At 44.0% G+C, this 22,028-nt stretch overlaps 1 protein-coding gene across 1 annotated transcript in view; it reads left to right on the forward strand.

Moving 5' to 3' along the window:
- The first annotated feature begins 200 nt into the window (after positions 1 to 200).
- The window catches only part of klf12b (Kruppel-like factor 12b), a 49,197-nt gene continuing 27,369 nt past the window's right edge, over positions 201 to 22,028 (forward strand). The window contains exons 1-2 of the mRNA XM_052082498.1: positions 201 to 460; positions 21,127 to 21,209. Of these exons, the coding sequence (XP_051938458.1) occupies positions 21,144 to 21,209 (66 nt within the window). The 5' untranslated portion in view covers positions 201 to 460; positions 21,127 to 21,143. The remainder of the gene's footprint in view (positions 461 to 21,126; positions 21,210 to 22,028) is intronic.

Here is a 22,028-nt window from a genome sequence, read left to right on the forward strand (position 1 = left end):
GACGGCTCACCAGGGCTGGACCTGTCCGATTTCCCACCACCATCACCATCTTTGGCGGGGCCCCCCCAGTGTAATTCGACGCATGCTGTTAAAGCTTAGACTATATTGTATTCATTCTTTGTGTGAATGTGTGTGTGCTTATGAAGCCTCCACCCACCGGTCCAGCCTACATTTGAGCAGATCATGTGATGCGGGGTTAAGTCATTTGCAAGTACAACACAACTCTGTGCAGCGCTCCCCATTCATTTCCTGAGAGCTGCCTGCCTGCGCGCAGCAGCTGAGAGGCAGAAGGGGAGGGAGCTCCGCGTACACTCACACATTCACACACTCACACACATGCACGCACACACACACACGCACACGCACTCGTCCATACTCATAGATAGCAGAGGAGACGAGGAAAGGGAGAGGAGAGCGTGGAAAGGAAAACAGTCTCCACGGCTCTGCAGCTTCTGACAAGGTCTGTGTGCACTTTCATTTATTTTACCTCCCCTCTTCCTTCCTCTCTCAGCTGCCGCTGGTCGTGTTATTGTTGTTGTATGCTTCATTTGTCTTACGCATGTGCCTGGCTTCAGCTGTCATTGCCCAAGGAGAGATGACAGCTCACCTTATGTGTCACCGCGACACCCAACGTTCCTAATGTGAAGTTTGAATGCACCTTTTTTTGCAAGGCAACTTTTTGAGCCATGTCAAACTTGTGCTAAAGCACAGTGGAAAAGTTTGCCCACTCTCAGAAAGAGTTGTGCGTGTGTGTGTGTTTGTGTATGTGTGTGTGTGTGTGTGTGTGTGTGTGTGTGTGTGTGTGTGTGTGTTGTTTGCCAACCCGAGCCTGCTGTGTGGCAGCTTAGAGACGGCGGCTGTTAGCAACGGGTTAAACATTAGGGCGGCTCGGGTAGCGGGAGGAAGGACACGGTGGGGCGGTGGGGGGTGGGCGGTAAGGGGTGGGAGGTGGGAGAGTGTTGCAGGGCTGGGTGTCTTGGATGTCATCAGCAGTGTAGGATAATAGTCATTGGTATTGATGGTGAGCTGTCAGGGTGGCCGGGAGAAGGGGGCGGGGGGCACCACCAGGTCAAAGGGGTGTGGGGTGGCCCTTGGCTGTTATTTTCAATTACAGTGGGGGGGTAGGGTTGGAGGGGTGGGGGTGAAGGTGGTCAGAGCTGACAGCAAAGGCATTTGTAAACGTAGTGAGGGCAGGCAGGAGGTGGTGGTGGGCGGGAGGAAGGTGGGAAGGTGGCCTCTGCTCTCGGGTTTGATGTGGAAACTGAGCGTTGACCTCTGTGACTTTACCCCAACGTTTGCAGCGAGAGGCCATCGCCTTGACTGTAACTACGTGACAGCTGTGTGTGTATGTGTGTGCGTGTTTGTGTGTGCGCGCGCTTGTGCAATATGTGTGTAGATGAGATCCCCTGCAAATCACTTGATGTTCAACGAGTGAGGTTATTAGTGTCCAACTGAACTCTCACTTAAATACATTTCCATATTAGGGGCAAGGGGGATCAGCTCATTGAAGTACTCCTATTTGGCGCAACTGCCTAATACGAGTGATGGAGTTGTTTAAAAAAAAATAATAATCCATCCATCCATTTTCCAAACCGCTTGATCCTCACTAGGGTCGCGGGGGGCGCTGGAGCCCATCCCAGCTGTCTTCGGGCAGTAGGCGGGGGACACCCTGAATCGGTTGCCAGCCAATCGCAGGGCACACAGAGACGAACAACCATCCACACTCACATTCACACCTAGGGACAATTTAGAGCGTTCAATCAGCCTGCCATGCATATTTTTGGAATGTGGGAGGAAACCGGAGCACCCGGAGAAAACCCACGCAGGCCCGGGGAGAACATGCAAACTCCACACAGGGAGGCCGGAGCTGGAATTGAACCCGGTACCTCTGCACTGTGAAGTTGACGTGCTAACCACTGGACTATCGGGCCGCCCAAAAAATAATAAAATGTAAAAAATATATATATATAGTAATTTTTACAGACAGCAATTTCCCATTTTTTCTAATGTCGTTGTTCTTTTTAAAAGCCACCAGCAGTGGGAACTGGTGGTGACCAAATCGACCCGGAAATGTTTTCACCGGCCGTGGTACATGGTTTCTTGGTTTACAATCTAGTTTCATTGCAACGGTAGTGACAAAAAAAAAAAAAAGAAATTATGTCGGAACATACTTGCTTCCAAGGCGAGTGCTGTATTCAGTCATAATAATGTTAAATATTAATCTGAAAAACAGTTTGAGACCAGAAAAAAAATGGTCGCCAATGGTGGTAACTGACCGTGTCTTCAGACATGTTCTTAAACCTCAGCACAACTAATACACCCTTTCGTAACCTGGAATTGTGTATGTGTATCTCTATGTCTGTATCGTAGTAAACCCAGCCCCGTCCCCCCCGAGAACAAATGTGATATGCTGTCTATGTTTAAGGCTCTTCCACAATGCTTTGATAATGGTGTGAAGTTTAACCTCAAGTGTTTTGTTCCTTAAACCAAAGCCGGTGCTGACATCATCTAATCATCTGATTGCATGATCAAACATCACAAGGTTCTGAAGAGGCAAAGATGGATAAACGTTAGAAGCCCTGTTATGGCTCTTATATGATTGACCTTCATTTTGGAATTATGTTCACTGTAGGAGATAATAAAAAAAAATATATATATCAAGTTCATGAGAAAAAAAATTAAAAAACTGTCGCCATCATGAAACCCTTATTAACTGTCCAGGTAATGTTCAAAAGTTAACTTATTCTTAACGGTCATACAAGTGCAAAAGTATGACTTAAAACACAGTCATACCATTATTTATGTCACAGCTGTGCTTAATGCACTTATTTTTTTCCATTCATGCCTTTTTCACATAGGTGTGAAAAGAAGTCAACTGGATGAAAAGAACAACCTGATTTCATGTCCCAACAAATGGTGACGTTTATGTCTGCTTGCTTAGCATATCTCTTTCTCTTTCCTAATAGCCCTGAGCAAGTTTTGGGGGATGTGTATTTGTACAAAAAAGCAAAAGCAAAACATATGCTCAGGTTTTGTACGACATATTTCTGATGATTGTGTGACTTCAGAAGCATCGGCATGGTACCCACCAAATTTTGATCAAATTCCGATTTGTGGGACTTAACGGTCTTTCCAATTTAGAGTCTCCACTGTAGTCTGCCGAGTGGTGTAGACTTGCACTGCATCGTACCGACACGTGTTTCTAATATTTTGGTTATCTTAGCCAGCTATCAAGATGATACAGTGCAGTTTTATAACAACTATAAAAGAACACTAACTAAGTCATTAAAAAATAATCATTCTACGATACTTAAAAAGGCAGAATTTATGATGAAGTTCTTTGGTTGGAGCTCTTCCTGGAAGCTTGTCTAGGTTAAGCCTCGTGAATAGGGATGTCACGATAACGGCATTGCCGCGATATGATGTTAAAATTGCCACAATATCATCTTCGTCATGTCATGATATCAAAAGCAGCACATCTCCATAAAAAAAAAAAGTTGAACGCTTCACTTCAGCCAAAGACAACACTGTGAATTACATAGACCATGATACATGACAATGAAATGATTGTCTGAAGGCTCTTACTTTGTCACTGCCCTTTTTAGGTACAAAACCACAATATTGTGCATTTTTTTTCTTGTATATAAGATTTTTTAAAATTTATTTTTGGGTACAATATTGTGAGTTCTTATACCCTATAGTGCGCTTCTTTATATCATTTCACAATATGGTAAAGGTCATGTCATGATCTTATTGTATCGTGACGATGGAATATGGTTACATTCCCATGAATGAAGTGTCTGATTTCTGGCCAAGGTGTTTTGCTTTCATCAATCATTATTTTAACTGCATATTCAGAGTGCTGTTGTAAGCTGAGCGGTGACACACGAGGTGCTAATTCTTCGCAAAAAAAGCTTTACATTTTTCAGAAAAGCAGTGACAATGGGTACCCACAAATATTCTGACAGAACCACGGCACAGCCGGATCTGTAAAGGTGAAGGTGACCTCAAGAATAAAGTAGTTGTGCGTTCACTGACATACTTTGAAGTGTTTTGGGATGTCAATAAAGAAGAGCGAAACTTAGCCCCAAATTCTCTGACACGCGCTCGTGATTGTTGCAGACTGTACTGCTTCACATCGTAAACCGTGTGACGTTATCCAGCTCCGGTCATAATCTCCCCAGTGACTGCTTCTACGATGGCTCCTATTGTGGCTCAACCCCCAACCCTTTCACTGTACACAGACTTTCGATTGCGATCAGCTCAGGTGGCGGGTGCTGATGGCGACGGCGGTGGTGGGGGACTCAATTAAAAAGGCAATCACCAATGGATAGACTCTATCTGTCCATCAACACACGGCCGCCCAGGACATTTAATCAGCCACCACTAAGAGGCATCTCCTTGTCTGACTCACAAATTGCTCGCCTGCTGACAGACAGAGTCCGTCAAGAAGTTCTGTCCTCTCTTTCAAAATGCCCAGCATTACCCCTAATCAGCTGGGTTAACCGCTGATCTATTGACAAACCGCTGGAAGATTGTTCCACTGCTGCGGAGGGTGTGATTAGCAGAAAGACTGGAGCTCTCTCGGTATAACTTGAAGCCGGAAGAAAGTGATGTAGTCATGTGGACATGAGTTTTGCATTCATCAAGTGTTGACTTCACAGAGTACAATTTGTTTCAGAATCAGAAAAAATGGATGAGCTCAGAGAGGTAAGGTGGCGCGAGATTATTCAGAGATTTGAAAACAAAGAGGAGGATCTTGAAAATAACTCTAAAATGAATGAAAAGTCTCAACAAATCAACCTGAAATCAATCAATAAGGCCCAAACAGTCATTCAATTTTCCCCATACACGGTGTTGTGATATCACTGGTTACTACACTTCAACAAAATTCATGTGTTAGGGAGGTGAAGCACTTTTTCTGTGTTGACGTTGGCAGATTTAAATTTCACACTGTCAGAAGCAGGGGAAACGTCAGTTCTGTCCTGAGCCTGTAATCTACAATAATCGAGGCTAATCTTTGGACACTGTATCTTAAACAATATTTTCCAGTGTCAGGGCCACATAATCCGTAACGTTAAGGATGCAGCCCAAATGCAAACCATTTTACAAGAAAGCACTGTTGTCTTTTGAGCATGTACCCTCGCAGCTCCACTCTGCTGTTACTTCACCCTGTCAGATGGTGACAAAATGTTCCCTCCTCCCTCTTTGTGTTTTCTCTTGTGGATTCAACCTTCGACCCCGCTGTCCAGCCCGTGTTTGTTGACCAAAATCGAGTTAAGGGTGTGCACGAAGCGATCGCAGCATGTGACTTTTGTGGCCCAAGCACGGAAAGTGTTGTGCAACAGCCCCTGTGAAGCTGTGGCTGATAGTCTAAACACTGATCTGTCCCTCGACTAAAAAAAAACAAAACTTGCACTTTAACAAAGGAGGCTCTGGCTTGTCAATGACAACTTCTTGTTTTGAAGTATTTCACTAAAACATGTTATCACCATACTGACCTTTATACACACTCAAGGAGGATTTTGATTGTGCCTTAACCACCTCTCATTGAGCCAAGATCTTCTTGTTGATGTTGTTAGCAAAAAAAAAAAAAAAAAAAGAAACTTTTGTCACACCCTTACGGGAAGAGACTGGCTTTGGAACGCTTCGCTCTCGTCATCTGATTTAAGGTTGCTTTCACATGTTTCCATGGCGAGGATGGAAAAGCATGCCAATGTAGGGCCTGACTATCTGTGGCCATGGTTCTCACTGTCTGGCCAAATATGGGTTGCTAACAAGGCTACAATAATCCGGTGCTTTTAACCATTAATGTGCTGATTTCATTTGATCTCAGAGTAGGGCCGATGTAAAGATGCTGCAGTTGTGGCAATCTGAGTCGACCCTTAAGGAGGGGAAATTATGTCAACAACATGTGGAATCCATTTAGGTAGCGCTGGCATTCCACAAGGTCTTTGGCGTCAACAAAAACGACTTCCCGCCATAGACTCTAACTCCCCAGGTGCCAACGGCTTCCTCGGTGTATCACCTCAGCACATTTTTTTTTTCAAAGGAAGAAAAAAAATACATTAATGAAGCGGTTGATGGTCACTGGGTGACTAATTGAAGTAAACAGAGTGAGGCTTTTGTTGAGTGGAGTTGAAGAGCTGGAGCAGGTCAAAACGCTCTTGGATACTTGTGCGATGTTTAATTGCAAAAGTTGTGAGTTTGATAATTATCGGTGAAAAACAAATTAACATAACCCTGTTCCACGAGCACTGATCTTGGCATGACTTTGTATAAAGAATTCCTTTGCTGAAATCTCAACATCTTATTACACGTCAACCTTTTCCTCTTAATGGAATCATTGTTCATTTTTGTTTCCAACAGTTTATATTAGACGCATGGATTATGCTGAATTACAAATCATCTGCGTTCTTATCACACGCGAGGGATGCGGCAGAAGCTCTGGCTTTGCCATTGCCTATCAAACTAATTATTGCATAGGTTTTATTATTGCATAGGTCTCAGTACAATGGGGTGCAGAGCCTTCAGTCGCTCTGCCCCCAAACTCTGGAACTCACTTCCTCCCAACATTCGTAATATTGACTCTCTTTCCTTATTCAAAACCCAGCTCAAAACCCACCTATTCAGACTTGCCTACCCGCCTTAAATCTTTCTTTCTTTATTTATTATTTTATCTGTGTTTTACTATTGGTCTTGGCTGTACAGTGTCCTTGAGTGTTGTGAAAGGCGCTTACAAATGTGATGTATTATTATTATTATTATTATTATTTTCAATTTGCAGGTGTTGCATCAGATAGTGGGCCATACATTTATTGATGACTGAAGGTGGTTGCTAGAATGTATTTTGAGACATTCCTGATGAGTTTTCTGTAATGCTCTCTGAAGAAGATGACTCTGAAGATGACTGACCTGGCCATATATTACTTCGATAAGCCCAAAATGGCTTAATTCTCTGTGCCGGTGTTGCCCGTGAACTCATCTAAAACCAACATGTTTCCAAGTGAGTTGCCGACAGCCATTCCTGGAAACCAGTCATCGCATCGATGCCTCAACATGGCTGTGATTGCAAACATGGAGTAAACCATCTTGACCGGTCTTTGGAGAGCATGTGAGTGTGTATGTGCTGTGATGCACTCAGTGGGCAGGCCATTGTGGAAATTGTATGTTCGTCCTGCACATTCTGGGGCGGAAGGGTGGGAGTGAGGGAGGGGGCTTTTGCTCGCACACATTAAGACATACTGTACATTACATGTTAGAGCATCAGCGCGCACGCAGATGCACCACACAGCCTGGGGGGATAAAAGGCTACTGAGAGAAACCCCCATTAGGGCAAAAGTGAAGCGGCATTCCATATAGAGCAAGGGAGGCATGTGGGTGGTGGGTGGGAGGCATGCAGGTTATTGTGAGCATGGTACTCCCAAAAGCACCTCCCTGTAAGGGCAAAAGATAAGAAATGTTTCATTTTGACTTGAAGCTTAAAAACAACGATAACGTACCTTAGCAATCTCTCATAGGGGCTTTTACTGTCATTGCTGCCATCTTCTTTAGCTGAGGCTGTATCAAATGGAATATTTTCCAACAGCATATTAGATTGTTTTAGTAACAAAACGGTAAATCAAGCTTTTGGAAGCAGCTTCGTGATGTTGTCAACTAATGTGTGGTCTGATGTTTGTGTTAAGTTCAGCACATTTGCACATAAAACGATGGCAGATTTTTTTTGTCAGTGTCCTTTAAAGGGGTTGTGACTTGTCCTCAATTTTGCCCTCCTACCATAGTGTTTTTGACTCTATGGGTTTTGTCCTCTGGGTGGGGGGGGAGCGTTTAACGTCTTTTTCGTGGTTACATCCAAACTGATTGTCAATTGTCGACAAAAGTGTCTGGACCGCTATCACAAATCGCTTTGACTTGTGAGCCTCGAGTAACGCCACCTCATGTTAGAGCTGTCACGGTCGCGGCTTGTTTAGTCGCTGTTCCTCTGCAGCATTTTGGAGGCGCATGATGCAAGAGGATGTCACACTCTTCTCTGGAGCAGGAGCAATGTGAGTGTGAATTAGCGCACACTGTGGGTGGCTGTAGGTGGCAGCTTGCGTGCTGAATGGGCTTCTATTCTTCTGCTTTCATGAGCGAGACGGTTGCGTGGATTCATGTGCGAGTGTGTCTCGAAACCAAAGATAGGTGGGTGTAGGCAAAGGTCACAAACAAGGTGTGTTTGCTTGAGTTGGCGTTCCTGCTCGCAAGCCAGACTGTAGCAAGACTCATTTGATCAAGTTGAGCAACGTGTAGTTTAGGCATTTGACGACGCTGCCTTTTCTTGCTCTTTTTCTTTCTTTTTTTTTTTAAACATCTTCCACATACGGTACAATATAGAATTTTGTTTTAGTGTTGTCACTTCACTGCTGGTGTTCTATACATAATTTTATGTTGCATCCAGTAGAGTTCTGCTGATTATTTGCTACCGCACTTCTGTGCATATTCACAAGTAGCCATAAATGTTCAGTTGCCACACGCACTGGCACTCTCATTCCAAGCAAACACATCTTGTTGTAAATGTTTAAATAGATTATTACTGTTCATTCCTTGCTATTATTATTATTATTATTGTGTGCTGCTACTGTCCACTTTGCAGCCGTAAATCAGAATATCTGTTCTATTCTTCTGTTCTATTCAGGAAGCGAGGCTGACATGCAGATGGAAGCACACGCAGACAAAACCAAACGGCACTTTAAAGTTTTTTTTTTTAGTTTTATTTCGCAGAGCTAGCAGCCCCTCAAGGGAGCGATGTGGTTTTTGTAGAGGTCGGGAACTCCTAAGATTTATGAATGATAACCCCCCCACCCCCGGCGTATTTAGACATGGCTGATGAAATGCAGGTGCTTTTTTTTTTCCTATGTTGGTTTCATTCATGCAGCCAAATCAGCAAAATGTTCCGACACATGCTTCTCATATGCTCACGGATCACAACAGTGACAGTTTTGACTATTTTGGTGACTCATTCACCTAAGTTGAGAGGGGCTCTGAGCACGACAAAGTGCAGTTTTATAGCTTCATTGCCTTTCTAAAGGCAAATATTTATTTATTATATTCTCAGTCGACATTCTTAACGAAGTGTGTATTGATTGTTTTGTTGTAAGTCACAACAACATTTGAAGCCTGGCCGACAGCCTTCTGGCTGCCATTGTAGACAAAAAAAAAAAAAGGTCAATTATAATTTGGTCATTTTGCTTCTAATCAAATTGCACACTTTGGTTTTTGCCAGATGGGAAGGGAAGCACTGATATGCCCCGAGCTAATTATTACCTCTGTCATGTCACCGGGGGGTTCTGTTGAAGGGGTCTTTTGTCACCTGATAGTGGGGTGCATGCATGTTCCGGATCAACTCGCACACACTCTCTTTCTTTACTCCTGTCGTATTATTTTGATATTGTGTTTGTCAGTGAAGTCAGTAAACTTCAGCTGCATCCGGCAACTTCACTCCCCCCCCCCTTCAACCCTCCCTCACATCTCGACAGGATTAGTGACACAGGATCCCCCCCTGGCAGAAATAGCCATGAACCAAGGCCAGTACACCAGAATATGGGAACTTCCAAGGGTCGCGTGCATATGTTGTTTATTTGTATCAGTGTACAAATGGACCCAGTTTCCTCCCAGGTGCTCTCCACTGCCTGGTCTCAGGATTTTATTATGATTTCATACACCTCCCCTCCCCCCCTAAAAAAATATTCACGGTAATTTATTGAAAATCAATCCCCACCCGCCCGGGTTACTTGAAAAGTGTTTCGTAAAATAGAAAACTTTATTTTTTGGGGTCTCAGCACAGCATGTCCACCATCTTTGTTATCGTATATTAAAACAAAAAATATATACCGGTAGTTTTTCCGGCTGTTAGTAACTTTACCATTTAATTAATCATCTTTTTTTCCCAAATACTCTTGTTATTTCAGTGGTCGACTAACTTCTCTGAACGCCTGTTTCAACACGCTGACAAGAATAAGGCAGGTTTTGCTGTCGTTCACCCCAGTGATGTCTTTTGAGAGCAAACTAGTGAAATATAGGTGAAAAGCAGCCCACTCGTCACAGCCAATGTACAGTACACCCCATTTTGCCTCGATTTCTTGAAGACACAATGAATCAACTGTCAATCCCACACAGTTATTGAAGTCTGAATAATCGATTATCATCCCTCTCACGAGTTGTAATATTTAATACACACAGATTTAATACTACAGATACTCAAAGTCAAATAGTTTCAAGCTTACAAACGGTGTGCGGTCAAGTAGATTGCCCAATAGAATGTCATTTGGCGGCACATGAGCACACGCTCAGTTTCTGACACGGTTCGGAAACAAACCAGATGGTGTGCAGATCCCACAAACGTAGACTCAGACAAACTGCGAAACAGAAATATTTATTGATAGAAAAACAAAAATCGCTGGCGACAAAGAACCAGGAAAAACAAATATGAGCCTAAAGTGCTTGCGGCAAGGTAAATTTGACACCCGAAAAAGCACAAAACAAAATGGCAAAAGCCCAAACACATGAAACGGAAATCAGTCTAGAATAAGTGGAAAACCAGAACACCTACAAAACAAGGAACTATCGGCAATGATGCGACGATGAATGTAAACGTGAGGTCCAGAAAATATACCGAGCATATCAGGAAGCAAGGTCAATAATCCGACAGTCACTTGGAAACTTGACCACCCTTCAATACTCGGCAAGACTTGATGAGGAATGAGGAACAGCTGCACCGCTGCAAAGGCACGCCCACCGCTTCAGGTGATGCTGAAAACAAAAACACAGAAAGAAGAAAACCATGACAGCTAAAGTTTGTTTGATTTTTTTCATGTTTATGGCCCTGCCATTGGATGAGACTGATCCAGTGTTACACAGCCCTCTCCTCAAAGTAAGCTCGAGCTCGTTCGCAAACCTCATGAGCCAAGTGCGATAGAAATTGGTTTCATGGATATTTATGGATTCAGTGTTTTGTTTTGTTTTTAATTCAAATAACTAATTATGTATTTGTCTATTATTATGTCTCTTCTTCGGTTTTGTTATGGGCATGTTCTGAATTACTGTAGGTACAAATTCAGGTTACATCTCAATAGGAACATAGCTTAGTTGTGAAATGAGGACTAAACAAAGATCAAGGGAAAAAAAAAAACTTATCAGCTATTGGACATTTACTTACATTCATCCAATAAGTAGTTCCGCATTGTTGTGTTTTTTTCCCAAACAAGATCATTATGATTCAAAGTTTTCTTGTTGTGGGTGGTGTTTTTTTTTTTTTGGGGGGGGGGAGACAAAGCTTTTATTTTGTGATTCAGTCACATTCATTTATCCTCACAAGGGTTGCGGGGTGGTGCTGGAGCCTATCTCGGCCGTCTTCGTGCAGTAGGTGGGGGACACCCTCAATCGGTTGCCAGCCAATCGCAGGACACACAGAGACGAATAACCATCTGCGCTCATACTCACACCTTGGGACAATTTAGGGTATTCAATCAGCCTGCCATGCATGTTTTTGGAATGTGGGAGGAAACCGGAGTACCCGGAGAAAAACCACGCATGCCCGGGGAGAACATGCAAACTCCACACAAACTCCTCAGGACTGTGAGGTCAACGTGCTAATAACTGGACTTCCGGGCCGCCCTGATTCAGTCACATTATTTTGTAACTCCCCTCTTTAACCACTCGTGTGTGACAGTGCTTTCACTTGTGCGGCTTTGGTAAGATAGAACTTGTTGTTGTGTATCAATGATATCGTCTCTCTGTGACCAACTTACAGCCTGTAAGTCATACCCATGAGCGTGTGAGTCTGGCGCATTCTTGCTGAGTCGTTCAGTAAAATGATCTCTCGTTGTCTGTTTCTCTCAAGTTTTGTCAAGAAAGACAAGTGGTTGATTTCTGGCAGGAATTTAGTGTAAATTAATTTTTTTGTTTTGTTTTTGTGGGTGTGTGTGAAACAGCTATTTTGTGACCCATTTAAGGTGCGTGTTGGAAACAAATTGGGATGGATATTCAACCAAATTTCCTTGAATTACTGTACAGCAGATTTGCCATTTTTTTATGATGTAGTGGGAACACCACAATTGACTGAATGTTCTGAACTCACGTTTCCTTGTCAGTGTTGAATTTATTGATTAGGATAATGCCACCCGGGGAAGATGAGTCATTGCGTGGAACACAACTACCCATAGCCGATGACATTTTGTTGTTCTTTCGAAAACAAAATCAACAGCACCTCAGCTGGTTGCAGCCAAGTAGTGCACTGCCATGCTTTGTCCGGCCTAGCTCACAAATGTCCCAGGAGCATCCAAAAGACTCAGCTGGTTGCTATCGCTAAGCAAAATACGGCGAATGAAATAGAAATTCTGCAACACTTCACTCAGTACTAGAAATTATTATTATTTAGATCAGGGGTGCCCGTTAGGTAGATCCTGATCTACCGGTAGATCTAAGACAGGTCCCATGTAGATCCGAGGATTGTCGAGGAGAAAAAAAACAAACAAACATTTGTGTGTCTTTGTACATGTTAGTAATATATTTTTATGTTAATGTAGGCTGCACCCTAATCATCCTGTCGGTCTCATTTTCACCCCAAAAAATATATTTAAAAAAATAAGATAAAGCAGGTAAATCTTAAATTTACGGTGGCGCGCGATTACGTCACCGGAAGTTGTTCGCGCTCAGCAGTTTGCAATTGCAGCTAGTGATCATCATCTATTATCGTCATGATTCTTATTCCGAGTTTGCTTCGTGTACAATTCACCGAGGGCACGAGCAAAGAATAGGAATCTAGGAGGGTCCAGGGAAGCACTTTAAAACGGTACGTGTGAGCTAGGATAGTTACCAGGTTGCAAAACTGCGTCGCATGCCTCCATTTCAGGCTGTTTCTCATCATGGCGTGCGCGCGTGTGTGTGTGTGTGTGTGTGCGCGTGCGCGTGCACGCGCCGGTAAGTGTAGATCCCGGGAGATTAGTTGGTCGAAAAGTAGATCTTCGATCCAAAAAGTTTGGGCACCTCTGATTTAGATAATATTAATTAAAAACTGTTATTATATCCCTCTTTGTAATGAAAGCCAGACTCTCATTTAATAATAAGCCACCATTTTCAGGACTGTAATGTCAGTCGACTTTTCAAAGGACAACTGGCTGATTAGTATTAAAGCCGGTGTATTTTGTAAGCTTTTTCAATTTGAAGGATAGAAATACTGGTTTTGCACTGACACTAAGGAACTCACTTCTGAAAGACAATATTCCAGAATGAGCTTTGAACTTGAACTTATGTTGGGCATCGTCCTTTGGGTTTCATTCAAAATTCGGGGGAAAAAACGGAAGAGAAAATCCATCATGTTTAAAAAGATTGTGATGGGTAGATTGAGCCAACGTACCAATTTGTACGTTGATATGAGCTACTTCGGCCACCTTGCATACATTGGGTCCATGGGTTGAAAGTTCAAGTGTTTGAGCACATAGTCCCTTTTGTTTGCCTCGGTGCACTTCCTGTTGAAGCAGCTACTGCAGTGGGTTCAAACACAAGCCCTGAGACATGCGAAGGCGACGTCACCCAGTCACTCTGTGCATGATTGCCTTCAACGTTAGCCTTCATTGTGACAAAGTCACTAAATCAAGCAGCTTTCTAAATGTTGCCGAACAGAACGAATGTAGGAGTGAGCTGCTAGGCCCGCTATGACTGTGTCACATCCAGGGGCTGTCCACAGGAAATCATTTTGGCTCTTTTTATACTGTTGCACCAATCAAAAAGGAAGCTTTTTCACGTCTCATTCTCCCCACTCTCTCTCTCTCTGCTCTGGTGGAGGACCTGGTGGGAGGCAGAGGGAAGGGGCGGTGGGGTTTGTTGGCATTCTTGCACTGTGTGCTTTGCGCTCGACCGGGCCTTGGCTGTAGTCCATATCCCCTCTCTCCCCTCTCTCGCTTCTCTGACTATCACCCCCCCACCCTCCCTCCTCTTCCTCCTCCTTGCACCCCCATTGTGCTTCCCCCACCTCCAGCTTGCCTCTTCCCTCTCGCTATCGACTCCCTTTATGCACCCCAGATAATTCAGTGCCCACTTCCTTGCCTCATCAGTCCTCTTGACCTCCCTTGCGTGCAGGGCCAATGGCAGCAGGTCCGTGCTCTGCGACACAGATGTAGCCCCCGGGCACTCGACATGGAAACAAAGCACTGATGGAGGCTGGGTGGCACAGTCTGTTTTGGGCTATTAGATGCACATGCAAGGCAAGGGCAGGGAAGAGCGCAATTTATTACATCTGCTTCAGTCAGTTGATTCAAGCTTAACTTTCACCTGAAGAAATAACTCTGTGTGAGTCGGGAGATAAGCCGGATGGGTCCTTTCACCCTCTCGTGTTGAGATAACTGCGCGGTGTGTAACCCACCCAACACACACACACACACACACAGGTCTGGTCTTTCCTGCTAATCAAAGCAATCATCGGAAGCTCAGAGCAAATCTGCTGTTCAGTTGATCCAAATTGTTCCCCGTAAACCAGTTTCACATGGATGCTAAAGCTAAGAATGCCGGGACCTAGACAGGGTGAGGTGTGTCAGCTTTTAGGGCGATTTCTTCAGACGATCACAGCTTTCACCTTCACTTGAACTCAATATTAAGTTCATGGTTTCATGTTCCTGCCCTGTGATTGGCTGATGACCAGTCGAGGCGATATCCTGCCTATCACCCCAAATCAGCTAAGAGAGGCTCCAGTTCTCCAATTCCAGGCTTAAATTTGTCCTCTCAAATTTCTAATTTGAGAGGACAAATTCTCAAACATGAATGAGGATAAATGGACAGATACGTTTTGGGTTCTGACTAAAGCACGGATAGATGTGTGCTAAGCCCCTTTCTGTAGAAAAAATATCAACACAACACAGGGCAAAGTCAACCCTAGAAATATCACATCTTAAGTTGTCATACTGGAATTCCCTTTTGCAGTGTCCATCAAAGCTGGAATTTGTTCACCTTTTATTGTCACTGTTGTTTATAAATGGCACCAGAACTGAATTAAGGCACCAAGGTTGATTGACATTTCCTGGCTACCGAGACAGTGCGAGAGCTGGTATAGGTTATTTTCACACTCACTTATGCTGCACGACTTTGTTGAAAATATTTTATAAATCACGGCAGATGCTGGAATGGATGTCATCTCATGATCTGATTGCCGGATGCCTTTGCGCTGTGTGAGAGCACACACTGTTGCTGCAACATCCCGCTTTGCTAGGTTCTGTGTTAAAGGCGGAGGAAAATAAACACGGTTGACCGTTACTGTCAGAGTTAACATTACAGAATTACTGTCCAAAAGAGGGTACTGTGTCTGCACATTATATGGGCAATGATCTTGCGACGCACCTCTTAATCAACTTATCAATCACTGGACACCAATCATAGGTTGACCAAAGGCCGGAGTTCTCCTCTAATTGTAACTCTTGATCCATGAAGAGAGTTTTTCCCGACCTTTTCAAAGCCAAAGCATCCATTTTACATCAGAAAAATGTCACGCGATACCATCAAGCAAAAATATCACAAAATATATGACTTCTAAAGTGATGGTGATCTGGTTTCAATTTACTCACATATAATAACTTGAATGAACACACATTTTGTAGTATTTGCCATGTTATATGTGGTAGTGAAGGCTGGCCTAAGCTGCTAGAATTTTCTTTTAGCAGCCCAGTAAACTGAGCTCCTCATGACGTTTGCCAACCATGTCTATCATGAGTTGACGCAGAAAAAAAAAGAAGTTGCCAGATTCACACAATTTGATTTCAAGTGTCTATAAAATGGCAGCCCGGTGGAAGATTGGTTAGCGCGTCATCCTCACAGTGCAGAGGCCATAGGTTGTGGCTTCGATCCCAGCTGCGGCCTTCCTGTGTGGAGTTTGCATGTTCTCTATGGGCCTGCGTGGGTTTTGTCCGGGTAATCCGGTTTCCTCTCACCTTCCAAAAATACGGGGCTGATTGAACATTCTAAATTGTCCCTTGGTGTGAGTGAGACCGTGGATGGTTGTTCGTCTCTGTGTGCCCTCGATTGGCTGGCAACTGGTTCAGGGTGTCCCCCGCCTACTGCCCGAAGACAGCTGTGATAGGCGCCAGCACCTCCCGCGGCCCATGTGAGGATAAAGTGGATCACAAAATGAATGGATGATTTTGGCCATTTTCAATGTTGCTTCAAAACCAGAAAAGTGTTTGTTTGCTTCCACATTTAAAACACATACTGTACCTGTATATGTTACTAGACAGTTGAAAGAAGCTAAAGTGAAAAAAAAAAAGTTTTTGTCACCCCATGTCGGCTAAGCATGATTGATAAATTTGATCACTCTCCATAAAACACATAATTCTTTATAGCTCAACTCCACAAGGCCAGAAGTCGACACTAGTGTGTTTAGGGTCCTTCCGTGACAAGAATCACAACATAGGCACACCTGATGATTTTCGAGTCTACAGATGAGATTCGAGATTCTACACATGCTCTAAATCCTTGTAAAAAAACATGCACACCAATTGAATGGTGTGCATGGTTTTATATTTTTGTATTCACTTTGGAAAAAGTTCAGTCAGCATTTTTTCTTAGGAGAATTTGTTTGTTGGAAGGAGAAATGACATGCCTCAACACTCCACTGACGTACCTTCCTCGCTGCGTCTGACTCCCCCACACACCTGGGATGGCCATTTTATTTCAGAGTGCAGCAAATGGAAAGGTGATCTTAATCTACCCCGCACCTCCGCCCCCACAACCTCCCGCCCACTGGCTATCTCGCACACACAGAGCATACTGCTGATGGACGAACTGCAGTTCACGGTCGCCTGTGCAGCGAATGCACTGATGAAGACTATTAGATGCATTGTTTGACTACTTTAAGCAAAGAAACCGCTTCGCGAGGCCTGCGATGGAGCAATCGGTCAAAGTATTTCGACCTCACCTCCCTCCATTAGCTCGTTACTCGGCATGAGGCCTAACTCGCCACTGTTTGCACTTTGGTCATTGCGGTCACAAGCAGCGGCGTGCACTGGCCATTGATTTCCCCTGAATAGCTCGCTGCAGGCCAGCTCATTATGAGGGTGTCCACACACCGCTGGATTAGTGGGACTGCGGATGAATAGAGTGGCTCTTTCTCACAATGCAGTTTCATTTATTGACTAACATGAATACATTTAAAGACATAGACCTAAAATGATCATATTTCGGGATGCAGTCATTATCAGGGAAAAGAAGCCATGTACTTTTCCTGCTACACTCCCTTCGCTTGTTCTCTTCAACACATGGCTCGAGGCTGGACTCTAGCCGATGCTCCACCTGCTCAAACAGTTACCATGGCAACGCTATCGGGGCCTACCAAGACCTGAAGCCGAAGGACATGCTGGACAACAATACAATCGCAGCACAGCCAGGGTACCTGAGGGACTTAGACCTGAGAGGGAGGTATATACATGTATATGTGTGTGTGGGTGTGAAGGGAGGGGTTTGGAGGTGGAGGCTGCAGATTGAAAAGGAGCAAATTCACCCTCCGCTCTACCGCTCTACCTCCATCACACACAAACACCACCAGGATTAGTCTTGCGCTGGAGAAGTACTGGACGATAGGTGGCATCTAATCAAGCCGTTTTGTTTCTGGATAAATTAGTTGTTTCGTGGCTACAAAAAGGGTGGCTTAATCCTTGTCCCCACAGATTATTTCAGTTCAGATCCCTTTGATGAGATATGGTAGTCCTGATCTGCGGCGTTACACTGATCAGTACGGCATCCTGGCACATGGATGCTTTGCAGACAGATCAGCTCTTTGCTGCTGTCTGTTTATTGGTCAGCTCTCACACGCCAGCCTAACTAAACTTAAATTGACAATGAAAAGGGAATGGACCTAGCTGGTCCCTGTCTACACATTCTATGGTAGAAACGCATCCCAGATCTCAGGATTTAACGATAATAGTACCAAAGAGAACCAAAGTCGATCGCTATTGTGGTGGAGTTTTCTGAATGAATGTGAACACCGCTTCACACATTTACATCAGGACATCGGGAGTTTCTCTGCCTTTTCATTTATTTCCTGATAATACCCGCGAAGAATTCTCATCGTGTTTAGCTTCTTCGTTTCATTAATTGTCGCACTATTTACAGTTACGTAGCAGACTTAACAGTCCGGCCAACATTCACCCACACCAACACACCAGGCCCAACTACACTGAGACAAGCTGAGCCGATCTGCAGTATGTTCTTAGGGAATGCAAACAAAGCGGTCCAAGTGGTTTCGGTGATAAGTCAATAAAATTGGGCCTTTCTGGTGCATTTACGTGCTATCATCTACATACTAACGGAAGCTTCAAAATTTCACTGAGAGACGATTCAAAGTTGTACCATATGGAAGCACGTCAACCTGAACTGTGCGATTGGTAGAAACATGACCTTGCATGAGTTGATTTGTCCCATTGAGTAAATCAGGTCAGGAAAGCATCAACACTATTCATCACCAATTGAGGTTTATTTCGTGTAGTGCAACAGACATGAAGGATTAACAGCAATACCACATGGAGCCGACTTGCCGTGCTTGTGTTCTTTCTACACTTCTGCTAGAATAATAAGAGGGCTAGCTTGGTGCTACCTAAGGTCATCTCCGGCTGAGGGGGATGTGGAATATACATTGTTGTTATTGGCTCCATTAGCTTTACAGCAGCAGCATTTATACGCCACCAGGAAGAGGCTGAGTGCTCACACTGGGGGCAGGAGGACGTTTGTCTGCAAGTGTGTTTGCTGCACATTTGCAGCTTTTTTTTCCTGCCTGAATGGCACGAGTAACCGTGACCTGGCGGTGGTGTTGCAACAACTGTTGAGTAACAACTTATACAAGGCAGTTATTGTCCGTCGGCAAAAGACGAATAGGCTCGCGGCAGCCCACAAGCCAGCCGAATGTCTGAGATAAAACAGCATAATGACTCAGCATAATTCATGTCAGCATTTGATCATCGTCAGAATTAAAAGTATATCATTGGACATCTTGACATGCATTCATTTGTCACTGAAAAGTTCATTTTTTATGTTATGGGTATTAGATTTACGTCTTAGTGAGTTTGAGTGTCTGGAAATGTTTATAACCAAATTTTAATAACGTTACACATACAACAGACTTAATTGTTGGTACAGTGCTGTTCATGATAGAAAACCACCAAATAATTACTGAAATATAGTCAAACCGATAAAAGTGATTAATAAAAAAAGTAACTGAAAATTACTGTTTTCTTTCACAGTCCAACAAAATCATTTAATATATTTCAAAATAAATGAAAGTAGCTCTTGCAATAATTATGGTACCATTAACTTAAAAGCTTATTTTTTCGAGGGTCTCATCATCAGAAATAATTTTGGTAATTCTGAACGAGACTGGACATCGCAACAGGTATTTTTGGCCCACTACTTGTGAGCCAAGTGCTTCAACCTTCTCTGGTTTGAAGGCTGTCTTCCAACCAGTGCATGTTTCAGCTTCCTTCACAGACGTCCAAAAGTGTTAACAGGACTCTTTAAAATAGTCTGAAGTTTTGTTCTTGGCAATTCTTGTATTTTCTTTTTTTTGGCTCTGTGTTTATATCTCTATCCCATTGAAAGTCACATTACCTGCAAATTCCACCAAGTTTTCTAACTGTGGGCAGCACATTTCACTCCAGAATGCCTCGATAGTCTTGAGATTTCTTTGTATTCCAAACAGGTGCAAGGCACCCTGTGCTGGATTTAGCAAAGCAGCCTCAGAACATAACTGCGCCTGCTGTTTGTTTCAGTGGTTTCAGTGTTCTCTTCTTTCTACAATGCTATCATTGCTGAAATACATTGAGACCGAGACTGGAATTTGCTATAATGCTTTTTGACCAGCCACAATGCTGATGTTTTAAATCAACATTTACAAAAATTGTGTCTATATCCATCCATCCATCCATTTTCTGGACCGCTTAATCCTCACTAGGGTCGCGGAGGGTGCTGGAGCCTATCCCAGCCGTCACCGGGCAGTAGGCGGGGGACACCCTGGATCAGTTGCCAGCCAATCGCAGGGCACACAGAGACGAACAACCATCCACGCTCACATTCACACCTAGACAATTTAGAGCGTCCAATCAGCCTACCATGCATGTTTTTGGAATGTGGGAGGAAACCGGAGCACCCGGAGAAAACCCACGCAGGCCCGGGGAGAACATGCAAACTCCACACAGGGAGGCCGGAGCTGGAATCGAACCCGGTACCTCTGCACTGTGAAGCCGACGTGCTAAATTGTGTCTATAATGTGTGGATTTTCTTTCCTCTGCATTTTTAAAATAGGCTAACATTATGAGCACAAACTGCCAATTTAAATCAACCGTTCCTAGTTGTTACTCCCAAATCAATGATTCGACACATAGATGAATAGATGCGTAGATTGATCAATTGATAGATGGATGTGTGGCAAGCATTGTAGAATACATCTTTAAATACACTGTTTTATATTATTGATGTGGATTATGAGGGCAAATTTTTCCTACCATGCAGGAAGTAAAAATTTGACTTTATGACTGTTGCTTATATCATCAACACATGCACATCAAATAAAATCTAAATAAATAAATAAAATTGAAAAAATCAGCACATTTGCACATTTTACATTTCAGACAAAGATAGGCTGGGCAAAGACTGTGGATGGCCAATGTTGCCCAGAGGCCGAAATTTGCCCAGGTCTGCCCTAATCCTAATTTGAACCCCCTAATGCTATCTGCCAAAATCCCAATCCAAATCCGAACGCTATCTCCCCAGTCTCATTTTTGCAAACGTTTGTGAAACCTTCCAGTCATCCTGTTTCTCAACCATTTATTCAGTTTGTGCTCATGATAGTTCATCAGACAAAAGAACTCCCTTTCTTGGCTGCAGCACCGGTTGATTGCGAACACAGTGACAATTGATCCCATGCGATCTCCACTGCAGTCACATAAGGGAACGGCTACACTAACAGTGGGTTCAATTTACAAAATGCTGGTCCAGATTTTACCCTTTTAGGGTCAGAAATCAACTCCCACCGTTCCCCTGTTTGTGACAGACAGATGTGTTTACTTCTTTGCAGGTCCTAATTCAACACGCTAAAGCCTCCTGTTTGTCACTTCACAGGCCGCCGAAGAGACAGGATGTTAATGCTTGACGGAATGCCTGCAGTCCGAGTCAAAGCCGAGCCCCTGGAATCGGAACAAGGGGTAAGCGAGCAGTTGTTTTCCAGACGATTCCCCATTTCCCCCACCCCCACCCCCACCCCCTCTTGCTTTCCTCTCCGTCTTTCCTCCTCCCGGCAATGGGCAGATAATCACTCCCAGGCCTTAGCGAGTGAGACAGCAAGCGTGGGGGCTCTGAGGAGTGGTCGGAGAGCATGGTAGTGAGGAGGAAGAGAAGGCGAGCCACAGCTGGGACAGGAATGCATTACGAAGGAGGAGGTGGTTATGCGGCGATTGTTTGGGAGTCCGTACTAGTTGGGGGCGATTGTCAGCAGAGATGCTGGGTCACATGAGAAACTCAGAGTCGACTATCTCTCCGCATCTTTATGTTCCCCCATTGATCCTCCTCTTGCCCTCCTGTCTTACAAACACATGAATAATCTTCCTCTTGTGTGCACAACATACAACACACAAACAAACGCAATCCTCCTATTCCTCTGAAAAGCACTATCACAGCTCCATCTCTTCCTCAACTCCCCCCTCGCTCTCCCGTCGCACCTTCTATTGCCAAGTATGAATCACAGACGCAGAAGTTAAACGTCACAATTCAAGCCTTTCGCTAAACTCCCATCGGGCGTCGTTGTCTTTAAAAAAAATAGTTCATTCCTAGTTGGGTCGGGTTTATAACGATGTTTTCTCACGCAGGCTTTGCATGGCCCTTGTAGAGTGTCAGGGCTCTCTGGTCCAGCATACCTATAAATAAAGTGGTCTTGTTATGGAGAAGCTGTTGCTAGGTTACGGGGGCTTTGTGTTGCTGCCACAGCTGTGTTTTGTGTGTGTGTGTGTGCGCGCGTGTGTGCGTGT

Source organism: Hippocampus zosterae, chromosome 12, assembly GCF_025434085.1.
Source record: "Hippocampus zosterae strain Florida chromosome 12, ASM2543408v3, whole genome shotgun sequence".
Lineage (NCBI taxonomy): Eukaryota > Metazoa > Chordata > Actinopteri > Syngnathiformes > Syngnathidae > Hippocampus > Hippocampus zosterae.